The 18,505-nt window shown below is 40.9% G+C and overlaps 1 protein-coding gene across 1 annotated transcript in view; it reads left to right on the top strand.

The window, feature by feature from the left end:
- Positions 1–1,401, top strand: part of LOC120052037 (sodium- and chloride-dependent glycine transporter 2-like) — a 51,794-nt gene extending 50,393 nt beyond the window's left edge. Inside the window, exon 15 of the mRNA XM_038998904.1 lies at positions 1,246–1,401. Within this exon, the coding sequence (XP_038854832.1) occupies positions 1,246–1,401 (156 nt within the window). The remainder of the gene's footprint in view (positions 1–1,245) is intronic.
- The last annotated feature ends 17,104 nt before the right edge of the window (positions 1,402–18,505 follow it).

The following is an 18,505-nucleotide window of genomic DNA, read 5'->3' as shown; positions in this document are numbered from 1 at the left end:
GAGGTGCGGGGGGCTGCCTTAATCGACATCCACGTCACACAGGACAACGACCCTAAGCACACAGCCAAGACAACACAGGAGTGGCTTCGGGACAAGTCTCTGAATGTCCTTGAGTGTCAAGCCGGAGCCCGGACTTGAACCCGATCAAACATCTTTGGAGAGATCTGAAAATAGCTATGCAGCGATGCTCCCCATCCAACCTGACAGAGCTTGAGAGGATCTGCAGAGAAGAATGGGAGACACTCCCCATATGCAGGTGTGCCAAGCTTGTAGCGTCATACCCAAAAAGATTCGAGGCTGTAATCGCTGCCAAAGGCGCTTCAACAAAGTACTGAGTAAAGGGTCTGAATACTTATGTAAATGTGACATTTCAGTTTTTTTTTTTTTTAAATGGTGCAAAAATGTATAAAAACCTGTTTTTGCTTTGTCATTATGGGGTATTGTATGAGGGAAAACAACTAAAAATGAATCAATTTTAGAATAAGGCTGTAACATAACAAAATGTGGAAAAAGTCATAGAGTCTTAATACTTTGCGAATGCACTGTATGTTTTCCCCCTGTGAACTAAGTGCTATCACGTCAAACATACAAGCGCAATGAGCTCTTTAGTACAACATATGACAGAGAGTTATCAGAGGACCAGGGCTGATATTTCACTTGACTGCATGTTAGAAAACGGATCTCTGACATCAAACACTTCTGTGTGTGTCCCAAATAGCACCCTATTCCCTATATAGTGCAGTGCTTTTGACCAGAGCCCTATGGGCAGTAAAGTGAAATATCAGCCCTGGTCCTCTGATAACTGGCGGTGGATCGGCACAGAAAACACAGACAAGTAGCAGTCCCCCACGCTGTGCTTGTTGAAGTCCCCTACATTTGTAGGGGACTTCCCCTGAGATTTGTATGCGTGCGTGTGTATGCAACTGTACTTACATACAGTAAGTTTTGGCATGATTGCCTTAGTCAAAGCCTTAAGATAGTTACAGTATCTGGCTAAATTATTATTAAGCACATATGCTGTATATGCAATCAATATTTACTATAAAGGTTTGATGTGAATTTCAAAGTTACAGACATTTCAGTGTTACGAACGACTGCCATTCCTGACATGTTCATATCTCTTAGGACAGTCCTACTGTCATCTATTGTAACCAACTCTACCCTTGACCTTCCGCAACTCAAGTTGATTAATACTATTCTATTCTATTTTAACACAACTGTGTGACTCTCCCCACCCCTCCACAGCGTCTGAAGCTGGTGTGTTCCCCTCAGCCCGATTGGGGTCCCTTCCTGGCCAAGCACAGAGGGGAGCGCTACAAGAACATGATGGACCCCCATGGATCCAACTCCCTGGGCCTCAAACTGCCCCCCAAAGATTTCCAGCTGGGTGCCTACCAGTAGCAGCCTCCACTACAACCACCACCACCACTTCAGCAGGGGCACCAGGGGAGAGAGAGACCAGCAGCCTGCCACTGCCCTCTCCCCCACCCACCTATTCCTTCTCTTTTTCCTGTTCTCCACTCCACTTCATCTCTCCTGTTTCCTTCCTCTTTCTCTTCAATGTGGGTGAGAGGAAAGCAAGCCAACACATCGTCCACTTTTTCCCCCGGTTCTCCTGTTCACCTCCCCTGCTCCCTTCTACACTCTATAGCAAAGTGGGGCTGCCCTCCTCTCCAACATTGCTTTCTCTGGCAGGCACCCATGCTATACCCTGCCCTCTCTCTCCCTAACCCCTGACCTGAGAATGGTCTGTCCTCTGCCTCCTGCCCATGCACAGCCATTACGCCAGAACCCTTTCTTACTGAGGGGATCTCTGTTCCAAGAGAAAAATGTGTACCGTGTCACAATAATGCAATGGCAATATTCGACTGCACATGACAAAAAAATCTAATCAAATTTTATTTGTCACATGCTTCGTTGACAACAGGTGTAGACTAACAGTGAAATGCTTACTTACGGGTCCTTTTCCAACAATGCAGAGTTAAAGATACATAAAAAAAAAAATTGTGACAGAAGGAATAAATACACAGGGATTAATGAATAACAATAATGAGTAAAAATAACATGGTACTGGTACTCCCTGTATATAGCCGAGTCGATGTGCAGGGGTACGAGGGTATTGAGGTAGCTTTGTATATATAGGTAAGGGTAAAGTGACTGTGTGTGTGTGACTGTGTGTGTGGTGTCAGTATGCATTTGTGTGTGTGTGTGTGTGTGTGTGTGTGTGTGTGTGTGTGTGTGTGTGTGTGTGTGTTGGGGTGCCAGTGTATGTATGTGTGAGTGTGTGGGTAGAGTCCAGTGTGTGTTCATAGAGTTAGTGCAAAAAAGGGTCAATGCAGGTAGTCCGGGTAGCCATTTGATTTAGGTATTTAAAAGTCTTGTTTATCAGTCTTATGGCTTGGGGGTAGAAGCTGTTCAGGGTCTCATTGGTTCCAGACTTGGTGCACTGGTACCGCTTGCCGTGTGGAAGCAGAGAGAACAGTCTATGGTTTGGATGTAGTTTTTGAAAAAAATTTGATCCTTCCACTGACAACGCCTGGTGTAGAGGTCCTGAATGGCAGGGAGGGAGTTCGACCCCAGTGATGTACTGGGCCAAACTGACCACCCTCGTAGCGCCTTGCGGTCGGACGCCTTGCAGTTGCCGTACCAAGCGGCGATGCAGCCAGTCAAGATGCAGCTGTTGAACATTTTGAGGATCTGAGGGCCCATGCCAAATCTTTTCAGCCTCCTGAGGGGGAAGAGGCGCTGTCGTGCCCTCTTCACAACTGTGTGGGTGTATGTGGACCATGTTAATTCCTTAGTGATGTGCACACAGAGGAACTTTAAGCTCTCGACCCACTCCACTACATGTGGACTACTCCCTATGGAGGTGTGTGTGCATGTGTGTGTGCATGCGTGCGTGTGTGTGTGATTGTTTTATTCTTGTATCTATGTGTATAGTGATAATGGAAAATCCTCCACAAACAAAAAGGCACAAAAAATCTAATTGACGGACTGAGAAATATTGGTATTCATCAGACTCTGACCGATGGGACATTATGATATATATTCGTTCTTTTTTTAATGAAATAGGCAATACAAGTAAAATAAACTGCCTAGAAATTATGCAGTATGGTTCATTTTCATAGATGATGTTTGTTCCTGTCAAACTATATACACATTAAATAGGAGTGTGTGTATATATATATATACACTCCTATTTAATGTGCAGTCTCCTTTGCTTTATCTGAATAAATGAAGTTACCTGCAATTTTTGCCTTCTCCAGTAGATAAGGAAATGCCTATCGCTGATTACTTTAACTATAAACACTTTAGTCTCTACTATCTCCAAAAAATATTATCTGTAATCAATTTAGCACATTAATACAGTTGTGTAGTCGATCCTTCCTTTCGTAGCTTAAGATATGCAAAACGGCCATGGGAAATTGTAGTGATTCTTCTCAGTGTTTAGAATAGTCCGATGGCCTTTGTGTGCATAAAAATTAAACCAACTATTTATTGCTGTAGACTTGTGTTGTGGTCTCGTCATGGCAACTATGGAATCGCCCTCTTTCCTCATACGCAACTTCTGTAGGGTAACATATATATATATATATATATACACACACAAGAGAGAATGTGTACGGCTCCAGATGTTTTTCCTTGCCGGCTGGGTAGCTGTATCTTGTACACTTTTTAAAAAGAGATGTGTTGACTTAGTGCGTGCTAGTGTCGTCACATCCCCACAATGTTAGGAGCAACTTGTAGATATGTGTATAGGTGGTGTATAGAATATTGCCTTTTTTTCCTGGAACTGTACTTATCTTATTATATGTGGTAGAGCTCTGGGGGCCACTTTGGATTTGTCTCAAATGGCACTCTATTCCCTATGAAGTGCAATACTTTTGAATATGTGAGTGAGTCCTATGTCCGATCAAAAGTACTGCACTGAATGGGGTGTCATTTGAGATTTGTACTTTGCCATTTTTAGATTTGTACTTCGTCATTGTCTTTGTCTTCATGAAACAGGGTGTCAGGTATACTTGACTCCAGGTCTGCCTACTTTTGTAGATGTATAATTAACAACAGCATTCGACATGGACGAAATAGACAGTAGAACTTCCACAATTTCTACCTTAAATAGGGGAGACGTAGAAAGAAAAAAAACCGAAATCCTTCAAAATGTGCCTGTTCTCTCTCTTTTTTTGCGCACTATTATAAAATCATGAGGAATTCTAGCTCAGTAGAGCAGCGAGGAATGTCTTGGTCAAATCGCACTGCACTGACCAAACTGTATCTTCCCCTAGGGCCCTGGAGTTGAATGAGATACGGTTGGCACATCATTTCCCTTTAAAATCTTGTTAGAAACTCTTCTCTATGGACAGAATTGGCCCATAACAGTTACATGTCTTACCTAGAACCCTAAGAAAATTGGAACAGTGTCTGCTTCCCTAATGGCAACCTTATCTCTATATAGTGTACTACTTTTGACCAGGGCCCATACTTATAGGAGTCCCAAGTAGTGCACTATATACGGAACAGGTTGCCATTTGGGACACATCCAGAAAGTGTAAGGGTCAAGACTTCAATCTAACAGTGACAACTCACGACCACCTGCCAGCCTGCCGCAAGTTATCCAGAGGGCCAGTAAGCAATTTGACTGGCCACTAAGATTGCTTTTCATATTACACGTCAGGCAACCAATCTGCCTTGCTTTCTGTCCAATTACCAACGTGACTGGGGATGCGTTCTTCAAAAAGCAATTAGACCTGATTTCTTTTCCCGCTATCACAGGACGTTGGATGTGTAATTTCTGTTCAATGTAAACAGGCCTTGATTAAAACAGCTGTGTTTAGATGGCCGGGTCTTTTAACACTGCAGGCGTGTGTTCTTCGAGTGGGGCCGAGTGTAGTTAATTGGAAGCTGTGGATATATGGGAAGCGATAAGACAAGCGTGCCAGTGAGATTCGAGTCAGACGAGTGAGTCTAGGCAAGGCCCATGCTGTTTAATTACTGTGAAATTAAAAGTAACATGGGCTGCTAATTGTCTAGAAAGGTACAGGTCTCTAAAAGGGGGAAAAAAACATTCAACACAAAAACCCTATTTCTGAAGTAGCTTGTCTGTTGTAGCCTACAAATGTTGCTTTGTGTTGATATGTAGTGCATCTTATCTCCCTTGTGTGTGTGTGTGTGTGTGTGTGTGTGTGTGTGTGTGTGTGTGTGTGTGTGTGTGTGTGTGTGTGTGTGTGTGTGTGTGTGTGTGTGTGTGTGTGTGTGTGTGTGTGTACACTAAGCTTGGGGGCCCCCTGACCCCTTTATTTAAGAACTCAGTCGTGGTCTCAATTTATTGTTGAGTACCATTTCAAAATTTGGTTGTGCATCAGTTTTTCTCTTATGTCAGTCACTTACAATCACTCAATTAGCCCATGTCAGCTAAAAAATGTTTTAGATTGGTTAGATAGTCTAGTCAGCTATCTAAACTTGTAGTAATCATGGTGGAATTACCGACCGGGCACGTGCCCAGGGGCCCTGACCTCCAGAGGTCCCCATTGATTTTGTTAGTCACTCTCAGTCCTATATCATATTAACATGGCATGAGTCATGGAAAAATCTGTAGAATTGAAGGAAATTAGCTTCAAAACTGAAGGGGAAAAAAATCTCTCCACCCTATGGAAAAATTAGTGGAATTGCAGGATATTAGTTATATAATTGCAAAAAAATCTCTCTGTCCCATGCCAAAATCTGTAGAATTGCAACAAACTTGCTTTAAAACTGCAACATTTTCTCTAAGCCCAATTGCAAAATGTGTAGAATTGCAGGAAATTAACTCTAAAACAAATTAAAGTTCTCCCCGTCATCAACTGAGGCGCCACTAAAATGTTTTGCCTATGAGGTGGGGGGCCCCCAACAAAAATTCCACTTAGGGCCCCCCAAAAGGCTAGGGATGGTTCTGTTGAGGGTTCAAAAAAGTTTGTCACTCACTTGAATGCAAGGTTGACTGAACGAGCAAGTCAGGTTCTTTTATTATTTTGGTCTCAGAGTGCATCTTTGTGTGTTTCACGACTGTGTACACTCCTGTATACACATTATCCATTATCTTCCAATGACAGAGAGAGAAATATAGAGAGTCAGAGAGAAAGAGATTATTTTTGCGGTGTGACAGATTGTAACGTTTGCGCTAGGCAATTCATGAAGTGGCGGCAGATAGCCTAGCGGTTAAGAGCGTTGGGCCAGTAACCGAAAGGTCGCTGCTTCGAATCCCCGAGCTGACTGGGTGAAAAACCTGTCAATGTGCCCTTATGCAAGGCACTTAACCCTAATTGCTCCTGTAAATTACTCTGGATAAGAGCATCTGCTAAATGACTAAAATGTAAATGTGAGCTCTGGTTGGAATAACTCTGTCCTAGTGTAGACAATTTGATGCTTTCTTTGAGGAAATGGGGATTAGCTTTCTGTTCTCAACAGCATTGATCGAACAGGAAACGTTAGAAAGCTAGCATGTGCTGTTTGTGTTCCTGTGCTTCTGTGTCCATGTATGCTCTCTCCCTTCTCACATCTGCTTCCCCCTCTCCCCCCTGCATGTCTCCTTGAGCGTGCTTTATGTTCCTCAAAGCACTGACAAACCAGGGTTATAGTTTACCCCGGTATTTTCCTTCGCAAAGAAAAATAGAAAATAATAATATTTCCATTGCTATACCTGTGGGTCAACTTTGGGCAGTAGGTAACCAAAGAAGGATAATAACTTTTTTATCAGAACATAGGGTTCTGAAAAAAATAAAAAATAAAATAAAAGTGCTATTTGCGTTTAGGAGATTGACATACTGCCATTCATATCCCACCTAGTGATCCTTGATGTTTGCCAATATGTTACAAAACATCTTCAGGTAACCATTGGCCTTATAGTTGTCCTCTAATAGTAGAATATTGTATGTAACTGAAGACGTATTGTCTGTCACATATGGTACCGATATATCCCTATTGTTATGTATGTTGTGTCTTTTTGGCACTTTATTGTCGACCTATGAATGCATAGGTTAAATGTCTAATTACTTGGGTAATGTAATTTATTTCTGTGTGTTCTATGTACTGCTGCCTATGGATATAGATATGTGCCTCCAACGGCCCATGCCATCCTTTGATTTGAAAATAGAGAATAGATATATAATAGAAATATATGTTTTGAATTCTGTGACAGATATAAAAAATATATATTATATGTGAAATTGATTATTTATTTTGAATGTCATCAATCATTGAGGCCCTACCTCACATTTTGTATTTATGTATAGAAATGCAATTGGAGTATAGTATCTTTGCCAATAAGAATATATAGCTATTATATCATGAAATGTATAACCTATAAATCTATAAATGTCATTGTTTTCAACTTGAAGTGTTGTGTGGCTTTTTTTAGATTCAATTTACCAGTATCCAAAATCATTATGTTTAATTGCTCAAATGTAATTTTATATACCTGCCAACATCTGTTGTTTAAAATCGACAGACAAGAACAGCCATGAATTATAATTTTAATTTAAAGTGAAACTATCAATGAAGCTGGCATGCTGATTTCAGAAATGGAACTCGAGCTACCTGTGTTCACCTGCTGCATGTACTGCTGGCCACATGGAGGCGCTGTACCAGTGGACAAGTTTATATCTCTTTCTCTCTCCTTCTGCCTCTCCACCCCTCTCCAACTTTCACACTTAAAAATGCTAAATATCTCATTTGAGCGTAGCTGTACCAAGGCATGTATATTTAGAGAAAAATAAATACAGTTATCAAAGGTGAGGAGATTAGCGGCTCTATACAATCCGCATCACTGAAGTTAAGCTTTACAGCGTGATTGAAATGTAAAGGCAATTTTTCCGCTTTAGTGGAGACTGCATTCACGGTAAACCCTGCACATCAGCTCAATCGGAAATTACCTTTACATTTCTATTGCGGAATCTGTAACGTCTCAAATGCGGAGGACACATTTCAGAGCCCTTAGCACTGTGATTGATTGCTTCTCAAGGTGCTGTTGTTCTGTTTGCCTATATGCCAAACAAGAGGCCAAGCATGTTGCTTCACAGTTATCACTGTATAACATAGGCTTGTATATTTACGTCAAACCAATTTACAAATGTTATTGCATTGGCATGCAGCGCAGCAATTAAGTCAGCAGCAAAGAAGTGACTTGTTTTGAAAAGCGGGGAAGCAGAAATGCTTTAGATGTTTATTGAGCTATTTTTATCCTCAGTGCCATTGTCAAGGAATCCGAAAAGCTTAAGGAGTCACTTGTATTCAAAAGCAAGGAAGACATCTGTGGTAATGTTACTGATTTTAATACTACATTCTCCGACTTGCAGAGAATATGGATCACTGAAATCCCCATGTCTTCTTAAAAGGGGCAATCTGGGATTCAACAACAACAAAGCAGCACCAGACACTTTTTTGGGGCTGAGATATCGGGCTGGAGAAACCTCTCAAAGTTATAGATGGAGTTATGGATGTAAAGACTGACCATCTGTGAGATCAAAATGACAGTTTCAACCACGTTTTGAAGCTGTACAGTGTTCGTTTACATTGTTTCAAACAATAGCGTAAAACAAGCTTCTAGTTTGGGTTCTGGTGGGGTAAAACAGTTGGGCCTAGATTAAACTGAAGCATTACAGATTACATCATGGAAATGTAAAGGTCATTTCAGATTGAGTCTGACATATGCAGCATTTACCGTGAATGCAGTCTCCGCTAAAGCAGATTGAATAGAGCTCTCAATCAGATCAAGCAATATCCAGCCATAGCAACAACCTGCATAGCTGATGTGTTGGCTGTGTCTGAGGTGTAACTGGGTTGAAGCTCTCAAATTGGGGAGCAGCTGCTCGTGATCATTGTCATGAAGGCACACCCGTCCCATTCGCGTTAGAAGTTCAGAACAAAGTACAGTCGATAACACAATAGAAAAATCTATATACAGTGTGTGCAAATGGAGTCAGGAGGTAAGGCAATAAATAGGCCATAGTAGCGAAGCATTTACAATTTAGCAAATTAACACTGAGGTGATGGACGTGCAGATGATGATGTGCAAGTAGAAATACTGGTGTGCAAAAGAGCAAAAAAGTTAATTCAAACAATATGGGGATGAGGTAGGTAGTTGGGTGGGCTATTAACAGATGGGCTATGTACAGCTGCAGCAAATCGGTAGCTGCTCAGATAGCTGATGCTTAAAGTTAGTGAGGGAGATATACAGTGGGGCAAAAAAGTATTTAGTCAGCCACCAATTGTGCAAGTTCTCCCACTTAAAAAGATGAGAGAGGCCTGTAATTTTCATCATGGGTACACTTCAACTATGACAGACAAAATGAGAAAAAAAAATCCAGAAAATCACATTGTAGGATTTTTTATGAATTTATTTGCAAATTATGGTGGAAAATAAGTATTTGGTCAATTTTGTGAATCCAACCACGGTGTCAGATTTAAAAAATGCTTTACGGCGAAAGCATACCTTACGATTATGAGAACATAGCCCACTAGACAAATCATTACAAACAGTAGCCAGCCAGATAGAACAGTTACACAATTTAGAAATAGAGATACAATTAATCCCTTACCTTTGATGATCTTCATATGGTTGCACTCAGCAGACATTCATTTACTCAATAAATATTCCTTTTGTTCGATAAAGTCTCTTTATACCCAAAAACCTCCGTTTGTTCGCGCATTTTCTTCAGTAATCCACAGGCTCAAACGCAGTCAAAACAGGAAGACAAAAAAATCTAAATTGTATCCGTAATGTTCATAGAAACATGTCAAACGATGTTTATATTCAAACCTCAGGTTGTTTTTAGCCTAAATAATCGTTAATATTTCAACCGGACAATAACGTCGTCAATATAAAGTGTAAACAAGAAACGCACTCTCTCGGTTGTGCGCAAGAAAAAGCTCTGTGACACGGCAGGGTCCACTCATTCAGACTGCTCTTACTTCCTCATTTTTCAGAATAGAAGACTGAAACACTTTCTAAAGACTGTTGACATCTAGTGGAAGGCATAGAAACAGCAACTTGAGTCCTTAGTCAATGGATACTGTAATGGCATTGAATAGAAAACTACAAAACCAATAAATAAAAAAACTTCCTGAATGGATTTTTCTCAGGTTTTTGCCTGCCAAATCAGTTCTGTTATACTCACAGACACTATTTTAACAGTTTTGGAAACTTTGTAGTGTTTTCTATCCAAATCTACCAGTTATATGCATATCATATCTTCTGGGCCCTTGAAAAAGGCAGTTTAATTTGGGCATGCATTTAATCCAAAATTCAAAATGCTGCCCCCTACCCTAGAGAAGTTAACCTCCACATCACCCGAGGAACAGAGGAGGAGTAGGATGAGGGTACGGCTAAAGGCTATCAAAACTGGTCGTCTAGTGCGTTGGGGACAGAGAATAAATAGAGCAGATTTCTGGGCGTGGTAGAATAGATTCAGGGCATAATGTACAGACAGGGGTATAGTAGGGTGCGGGTACAGTGGAGGTAAACCTAAGCATTGAGTGACGATAAGAGACGTTGGCTTTCTTTCTGGAAGTACTAGTTATGCTAGGTGAGGTCCCCCCATGTGTGGGAGGTGGGACAAAGGAGGTATCTGAGGCATGTTGAGAGGGGCTAGGGGCTCCGCAGTAAAATAAAACAATGATAACTACAATAAACAACAGTATACAAGGTATATTGACATCGAGGGAGACATAAAGCAAGGCATAAATGTGGTGTTGATTGGGAGAGCTAACTAAGACAACGGGTAAGACAGCAACAGCAAATAAGCTAAGACAACAACAACAGGTAAAATGGCGATGAATGGGCAGAGGGTTGGTTAAATACACACAGGGCCTAGGCTGGGGCCGACAGATAAACAGAACAAACAAAATGGAGTAACGTGACTAATGAACAGTCCAGCAGGCATCAGCTATGTAGCCAGGGGATCATAGGGTCCAGTGAACAGCAATAGATGAAACAGGGAAGTCGTTACCACGCTGGCAAGCGGTAGACACGGTGTTCATGAAGTTAGCAGGCCGGGGCTAGCAGAAAGCGTCTTACGTTGGCAGACGTGGTGGATCAGTGGGGCTTGTAGACAAAGGGACCAGGCCAATTGGCAAAAGAGGTCATGTAGCTGGGTAGTGTTATCTACCCTAGAAAAATATTCCTTTAAATGTAGTACTGTCTTCATGGGCAAACCAAGTGGATGGGCTGCAAGAGTAATTCAGGATACTTTAAGTGTAGACATAATTATCCCACCTTCTAGAATCGTTGACAGGTGGCACCATTGAGGTGGCAGTGTTGAAGCACAAGGCTCAACTTCTCCGGGTGCGACAATGGGGTATGATGTGACTGTACTAAACTCATGAAGCATTTATAAGTTATATTCTTCAAGAATCAACGGTAAGAGGCCTATAATTATTTGAAAATGATCACCTGTAAATATTGCATATTGTACTATAACTACTTCAGCATGCATCCTTACTTCCTTGAAGAAATCACCTGTCTCACAAGCCCAAATGGATGGAAGCCCAATTTCCACCCATTTGCTTTCACCGAACTCATGTCGGATCAGCGGGAGCGGGCAATAAGGATCGGCTCTTTTGATGTTTCTGAACAGGGCTTGTATCCTCTATGCTTTCAGTGTCATTCTAGCTTTAACATTCTTACCACAGCAATCTGCCCTGCTCTCTTGCCCTGACTGTCTACCTGTTTGTTTTTCATCAGTTAAGTTCTCTGGGACGTCAGTGAGCGAAGACACGTGGGCCACGCTGTGCACATCGCTGCCATTACGCCTACACTTCTGACAAGGAAATCATTCATTCTTAATCTTATCAGTTTATGAAGTCAACTGACCTTGAAGAACATCAAACTTTGCACACAAAACTTCTATGGCCAGCCTAAAAGCAATATTGATGAATTTAGCACATTGTGAATTCTCTCCCTACATTTGACACCTGACAGGAATAAAATGAAACACATTTGACATTGAGTACCTTTAAATATTAATAATATTTCTTATAAAGCCCAAATGGAATTTGAGGTGGGTTATATTTCAGTTCATCATTCTGTTCATTCGCATTAAACAGCTTATCATCATTTGCTACATCCATCTCTGGATTTATAAATGAATAATATGTACCCATTGATTCTTGAAGAATATGACTTGAACTTAGTTCAACTGTCTTACCCCATCAGAACCGAAAATATAAGTTTGTTTTACTCCAATGTTTGTTAACAAAGTATATGTAAACAAACACTTTATAGCCTTAGGGCCTGTCATGCCAAATAATGTCCCCCGGCCAAATAGTGTCCCCTTCTACGTCACAATGGAATTCGATTAACTATTACACCATGCCCAAACTGGACGCGCGCCCGTGCGCCATCGTGCGCAAATTGATTTTCTCCCCTCATACCAAACACGATCACGACACGCAGGTTAAAATATCAAAACAAACTCTGAACCAATTATATTAATTTGGGGACAGGTCAAAAAGCATTAAACATTTATGGCAATTTAGCTAGGTAGCTTGCAGTTGCTAGCTAATTTGTCCTATTTAGCTAGCTTGCTGTTGCTAGCTAATTTGTGCTGGGATATAAACATTGAGTTGTTATTTTACCTGAAATGCACAAGGTCCTCTACTCCGACAATTAATCCAGGCATTTCTTCTTTGGACTTTATATGGCGATTGGCATCTAACTTTCATAATAAGGTGTATTACAACAACCGACTGACCGACCGACCTCAGTTCGTCTTTCAATCACCCACGTGGGTATAACCAATGAGGAGATGGGAGACGCAGGACTTGATTCGCGTTCGGCATCACAAATAGAAGCAACTTCTATTTTAGCTCTTGGCAACACAGATGCTCGTTGGCGCGTGCGTGCAGTGTGGGTGCAATGATTAAATAACATGTATGTGTAAATTTATTTTGCAACACTCACGCAGTTTGGTTAGCGTGTTCCTGTCCATTACTATATCAATGGTGTGACGACCTAATGATTAGAATTTTGGAGATCATTACAGCCTAAATGACGTTCTTTTCATCCTCACTATGCAAACAAGGCTGATTTCCACTACAATTTCGCTTTAAACAAGATTGGTTTAGCTAATAAAATGAAAATATTAATTCTAACTATTTTTTAGGTACCTTGTTAACATTACAACATGAAATCCATGTCTGGATTTCCATAGTTTTCGGAAATGGCAAAGAAAATCTGCTTGACACATTAAAGTTACTTACCTTACAGATCACTAAGTCAGCTAATTTCCACTCCATTCATATGCAAACCCATTTGATTCATACACTGACATTTCTGGCTGTCATTGTTTTATTTTAACCTGCCCTTCCCTTATCGACACTGAAATAGTAAAATTTCAGTATTCCTATTATGATAAAAAAATATATATCTCGCATAGCTCATTAGTACACCCTTGTGGTTGAATATATATATGTATCTATTGTAGATCCTAGGATACAACAATGAATAATGTGGAACAAATAAATACCATCAAAGGATACCTTACAACTTACAATAATGAACACCTTATGAAACAGCTGTGAAAACCAACCCGACAATATTTAAGATTTTAGTACATAAACTTTGACTTAATTCTGGTGTGTGGAATAAAGAGGTGGGTGCTGTGTGGTTGGGAGGTTCTGCCTGTCACTTGTTCTAAACAGGCAGTCTCGGAAGGGGGAGTTGAAGAGACTGCGAAATCCAGGCACAGCTGCTTTCTTTGTTCTGAGTGTTTGCAGTGCTAGTGTTTTTAGTTAATCTGTGTATCTCACATATTATATGCCCAGCATGATACGGCTAGCAAACTTTATTAGCAGATAATGACAACATGACAATAACAGTAACTTTAGATGAAGTAATGAGATGGAGGGGATGGGATGAGTGGGCAGATTGCCTAACAATCAGACATCACTAGACGCAGACGGAACAGAGAGAAAGAGTTAAAGGATTTAGGAGAGAGGAAAGAGACAGAATCAACAGATGCTTGATCAGGTGCTGCGGCTAGTTCTTCCTGTCACTTGTCCTCGACAGGTAGCCAGTCTCAGTCAGGGATTCAATAACATGGGCCTGGTTTAGTTGGAAGCCCTCTCACCATGTCAAGTTACAGGCCGAGAGAAGGATTAATATATTCTTTTGACCCAGTTTAATTAAGGCATGAACCCCATACTCTCTTGTTGTAGTGTTTGACCTGATGGGGCTTGGATAGGTGTAGCAATATGGCGATGACTCAACCCTGCTGTGTAATGGACTCCGGGAGACTTCTGCCATATTACATACACAGATCTAGAACACTAATGTGAGTCATTTGGCGTCACTCTAAAGCGGAAAGGTGGAATAAACGAGTCAGGAGGTAGTTTCTTGATTGAACACAGTTCTCTATTGAGGGATTTTGGTCAGTCCAAACACTCCAACATAATCAATGAAAATCTCCCAAGGTAAACCATACATCTTCTTCTCCAGATGAAACAGGAACACAATATGATTATCTTTAAACTACAACAAAAGTCACGGGTTTGTCACTGTCTTAATGGTTCTTCGTGGTTAGCTTCTCTCTCTTGGTAACCATCTTCCAGAGATAGGTTTTTCCTCCTTCTTGCTGGTTCCCTCCTCTCTCTTGTAGGGAGAAGATAATAGGTCATTAGTACCATCAGCTGTGCTTAATTGCCTCAGGTCCCCTTGACTCACATGCCTAGTTGGGCTACTATCCGTGAGTCCAGCCTGCCCTCTGGTGGTCCTTCCACACTAACTAGAAACCAATGTCCAATTCCATACAAACCCTGGCCTAAAATTTTATTTGGATTTGGACACAAAAGATTAATGGCTAGGGAGAAGGGGTTTTAAAGGACCAGTAAGGAACTGGGCAACTGAACAGTCAATTTCAGTCAACTGAAAATGTTACTTGCAATGAATACATTTAATATGCAAATGTATACATTTACAGACAATTTGAGAAAGTTTAAAATATTTACCAGCAAACAAAGGGAAAAAATACAATTATTTACATGCTTGTAAATGTTTATTTGAATACAAGACATATACAAATGCTATATATGCTATATACTTACTTGAAATGTGACGTGTCTATTCTGGTTGGCACCAATACATCTGTTGTGAAGAGACTCATGACTGCTTGCAAAGAAAAGGAAGGTGAAGGTTTCCTTTGCACACTACAAGTTTATCCTGCTATCAAAGAGGCATATGTGAGGATGATAGAAAGCTTAACTGATCTGGTTCGCACAGACAAAACCTGTCACCCTGCCACCTGGTGGGCAGGCGAGAGTTACTGGAATTCCAAAGTTTCCTGGCATACATTCTACTCAAACCATTCTGGTAGAATGAAACGAGGTACGCCTATTGCTCATCTGTTTCCTGTAGATGTTGCTCCGGGTGTCCCATTGATAAGTAAGCAGGATTCATCTGAGAGACTGACGTCTTCTTCATTCAACTTTGGAGATTCTTCAGTGCCTGAGGGATGGAAGAAGAGGTTATGTGAAAAGATGATGGAACGGAAAGAAGTGTTCCCAACACATGAGTTTGATGTGGGTTGTTCAAAGAGTACTCACCACACCATCAGAGTTACTGAAGACAAACCGTTTAGGGAGAGATCTCGCCGCTTGGTCCCAGCTGATGTTGAAGATGTGAGGAAGCATCTAAATAACTTGAAAAGTTCTGGGATCATATCTGAGTCGAGAAGCCCCTATGCATCTCCTATTGTTGTGGTGATAAAAATAAGGCACCATACGCATGTGTGTTGATTACAGGACCCTCAACAAGCGTACTGTTCCAGACCAGTACACAGTCCCACGTGTGGAGGATGCTCTGACATGTTTGAGTGGGAGCAAATGGTTCAATGTGTTAGATCTCAGAAGCGGATACTATCAAATTCCGATGGGCGATACAGATAAAGACAAGACTGCATTTATCTGTCCAGTTGGATTTATACATTTGAGAGGATGCCGCAGGGTGTGTCCGGAGCACCTGCAACATTTCAACGTGTCATGGAAAAGACAGTTGGAGACATGAACCTACTCAAAGTTCTTGTTTACCTCGGTGACTTAATTGTGTTCGGAAGGACACTGGAGGAACACGAGCAGAGGTTACTCAAGGTGTTAGACCGCTTGAAAAGTGAAGGCTTAAAACTGTCCCTTGACAAGTGTCAGTTTTGCCGCACATCTGTCAACTATGTTGGACATATCATATCCCAGTATGAAGTGGCTACAGACACCTCAAAGATTGAAGCTGTCACCACGCGACCAAGGCCTGAAACTGTGACTGCTCTGCGTTCTTTCCTAGGATTCTGGTGGAAATTTGGAAATTTCCATTCATCAGCCATGCGCCTGATCGGGAACGCGCCTTTCTTGTTTCTCCTTTCCTATTGAGAAGCTTTTGTCCGGTTGAAATATTATTGATTATGTATGACAAAAACAACCGGAGGATTGATTTTAAACATCGTTTGGCATGTTTCTACTAACTTATATTGTACTTTTTTTGGACTTTTCGTCTGGACTTAGTGCACGCTCCTTAAGCATTCGGATTACTGGACAAAACGCGCGAACAAAAAGGAGGTTTTTGGTCATAAAGAGGGACATTATCGAACAAAACAAACATTTATTGTCTAACATGGAGACCTGGAAGTGCCACCAGATGATGATCATCAAAGGTAAGTGATTAATTTAATCGCTATTTCTGACTTGTGAGCCCTCTCCTTGGCTGGAAAATGGCTGTATGGTTTTCTGTGACTAGGTGCTGACCTAACATAATCGCATGGTGTGCTTTCGCAGTAAAGCCTTTTTGAAATCTGACACAGCGGTTGCATTAACCTCTACCGTTTCTCTCTCCCGGATCTGGGATCCTACTCATCTGACCAGCATAGCCTAGCCTAACGCGACAGGGATATTATATAATATAATTTTCATGAAATCACAAGTCCAATACAGCAAATGAAAGATAAACATCTTGTGAATCCAGCCATCATTTCCGATTTTTAAAATGTTTTACAGCGAAAACACCACGTATATTTATGTTAGCTCACCACCAAATACAAAAAAGGACAGACATTTTTCACAGCACAGGTAGCATGCACAAAGCCAACCTAACTAACCAAGAACCAACCAAACTAACCAAGAAACAACTTCATCAGATGACAGTCTTATAACATGTTATTCAATAAATCTATGTTTTGTTCAAAAAATGTGCATATTTGAGCTATAAATCAGTTTTACATTGCAGCTACCATCACAGCTACCGTCAGAAATGGCACCGAAGCAGCCAGAGTAATTACAGACACCAACGTCAAATACCTAAATACACATCATAAAATATTTCTGAAAAATACATGGTGTACAGCAAATGAAAGACGGGCATCTTGTGATTCCAGCCAATATTTCCGATTTCTTAAGTGTTTTACAGCGAAAACACAATATAGCATTATATTAGCTTACCACAATAGCCAGAAACACAAGCCATTCCCCAGCAGCAAAAGTTAGCGATCGTAACAAACCAGCAAAAGATATATAATTTTTGACTAACCTTGATAAGCTTCATCAGATGACAGTCCTATAACATCAGGTTATACATACACTTATGTTTTGTTCGAAAATGTGCATATTTAGAGCTGAAATCAGTGGTTATACATTGTGCTAACGTAGCATCTTTTTCCCACAACGTCCGGATATTTTTCTGACACTTTTTCTGACACACATATTCTGACCAAATAACCATTCATAAACATAACTAAAAAATACATGTTGTATAGGAAATGATAGATACACTAGTTCTTAATGCAATCGCCATGTTAGAATTCTAAACATAACTTCATTACGATATGCAGTTTACGTTATGGCAAGAGCGTGCCCAAAACCTGGCCGCAAACTACTAGTTCACATGTACGACAGATATATGAAATAACATCATAAAATGGGTCCTACTTTTGCTGATCTTCCATCAGAATGTTGTACAAGGGGTCCTTTGTCCAGAACAATCGTTGTTTGGTTTTAGAACGGCCTTTTTCCCTCTCGATTTAGCAAGCACACTTGCCAAGTGGCGCGAATCTCTCCATCGTCAACAAACTCAGAGAACGGAACACGGCAAAACTCCAGAAAAAAATTCAATAATCTGATTAAACTATATTGAAAAAACATACTTTACGATGATATTGTCACATGTATCAAATAAAATCAAAGCCGGAGATATTAGTCGTCCATAACGACAGCTTATCAGAAGGCAAATCCAGGTCCCTTCATGCGCTCTCCAGAAAACAGGAAACTGGTGACACGTCATGCCGAAAGCTATTATGCGACCCCAGATCAAGTTACACACTCCATTTCTTCTCTCACTGCCTGTCGACATCTAGTGGAAGACGTATGAAGTGCATCTAAACTAATAAATATCAAGGACTTTAATAGGCAGGCCCTAGAACAGTGCATCGATTTCAGATTTTCCACTTCCTGTCAGGAAGTTTGCTGCAAAAGGAGTTCTGTTTTACTCACAGATATA

Source organism: Salvelinus namaycush, chromosome 1 (assembly GCF_016432855.1).
Source record: "Salvelinus namaycush isolate Seneca chromosome 1, SaNama_1.0, whole genome shotgun sequence".
NCBI lineage: Eukaryota > Metazoa > Chordata > Actinopteri > Salmoniformes > Salmonidae > Salvelinus > Salvelinus namaycush.
This window is presented reverse-complemented; position numbering and strand designations above follow the sequence as displayed.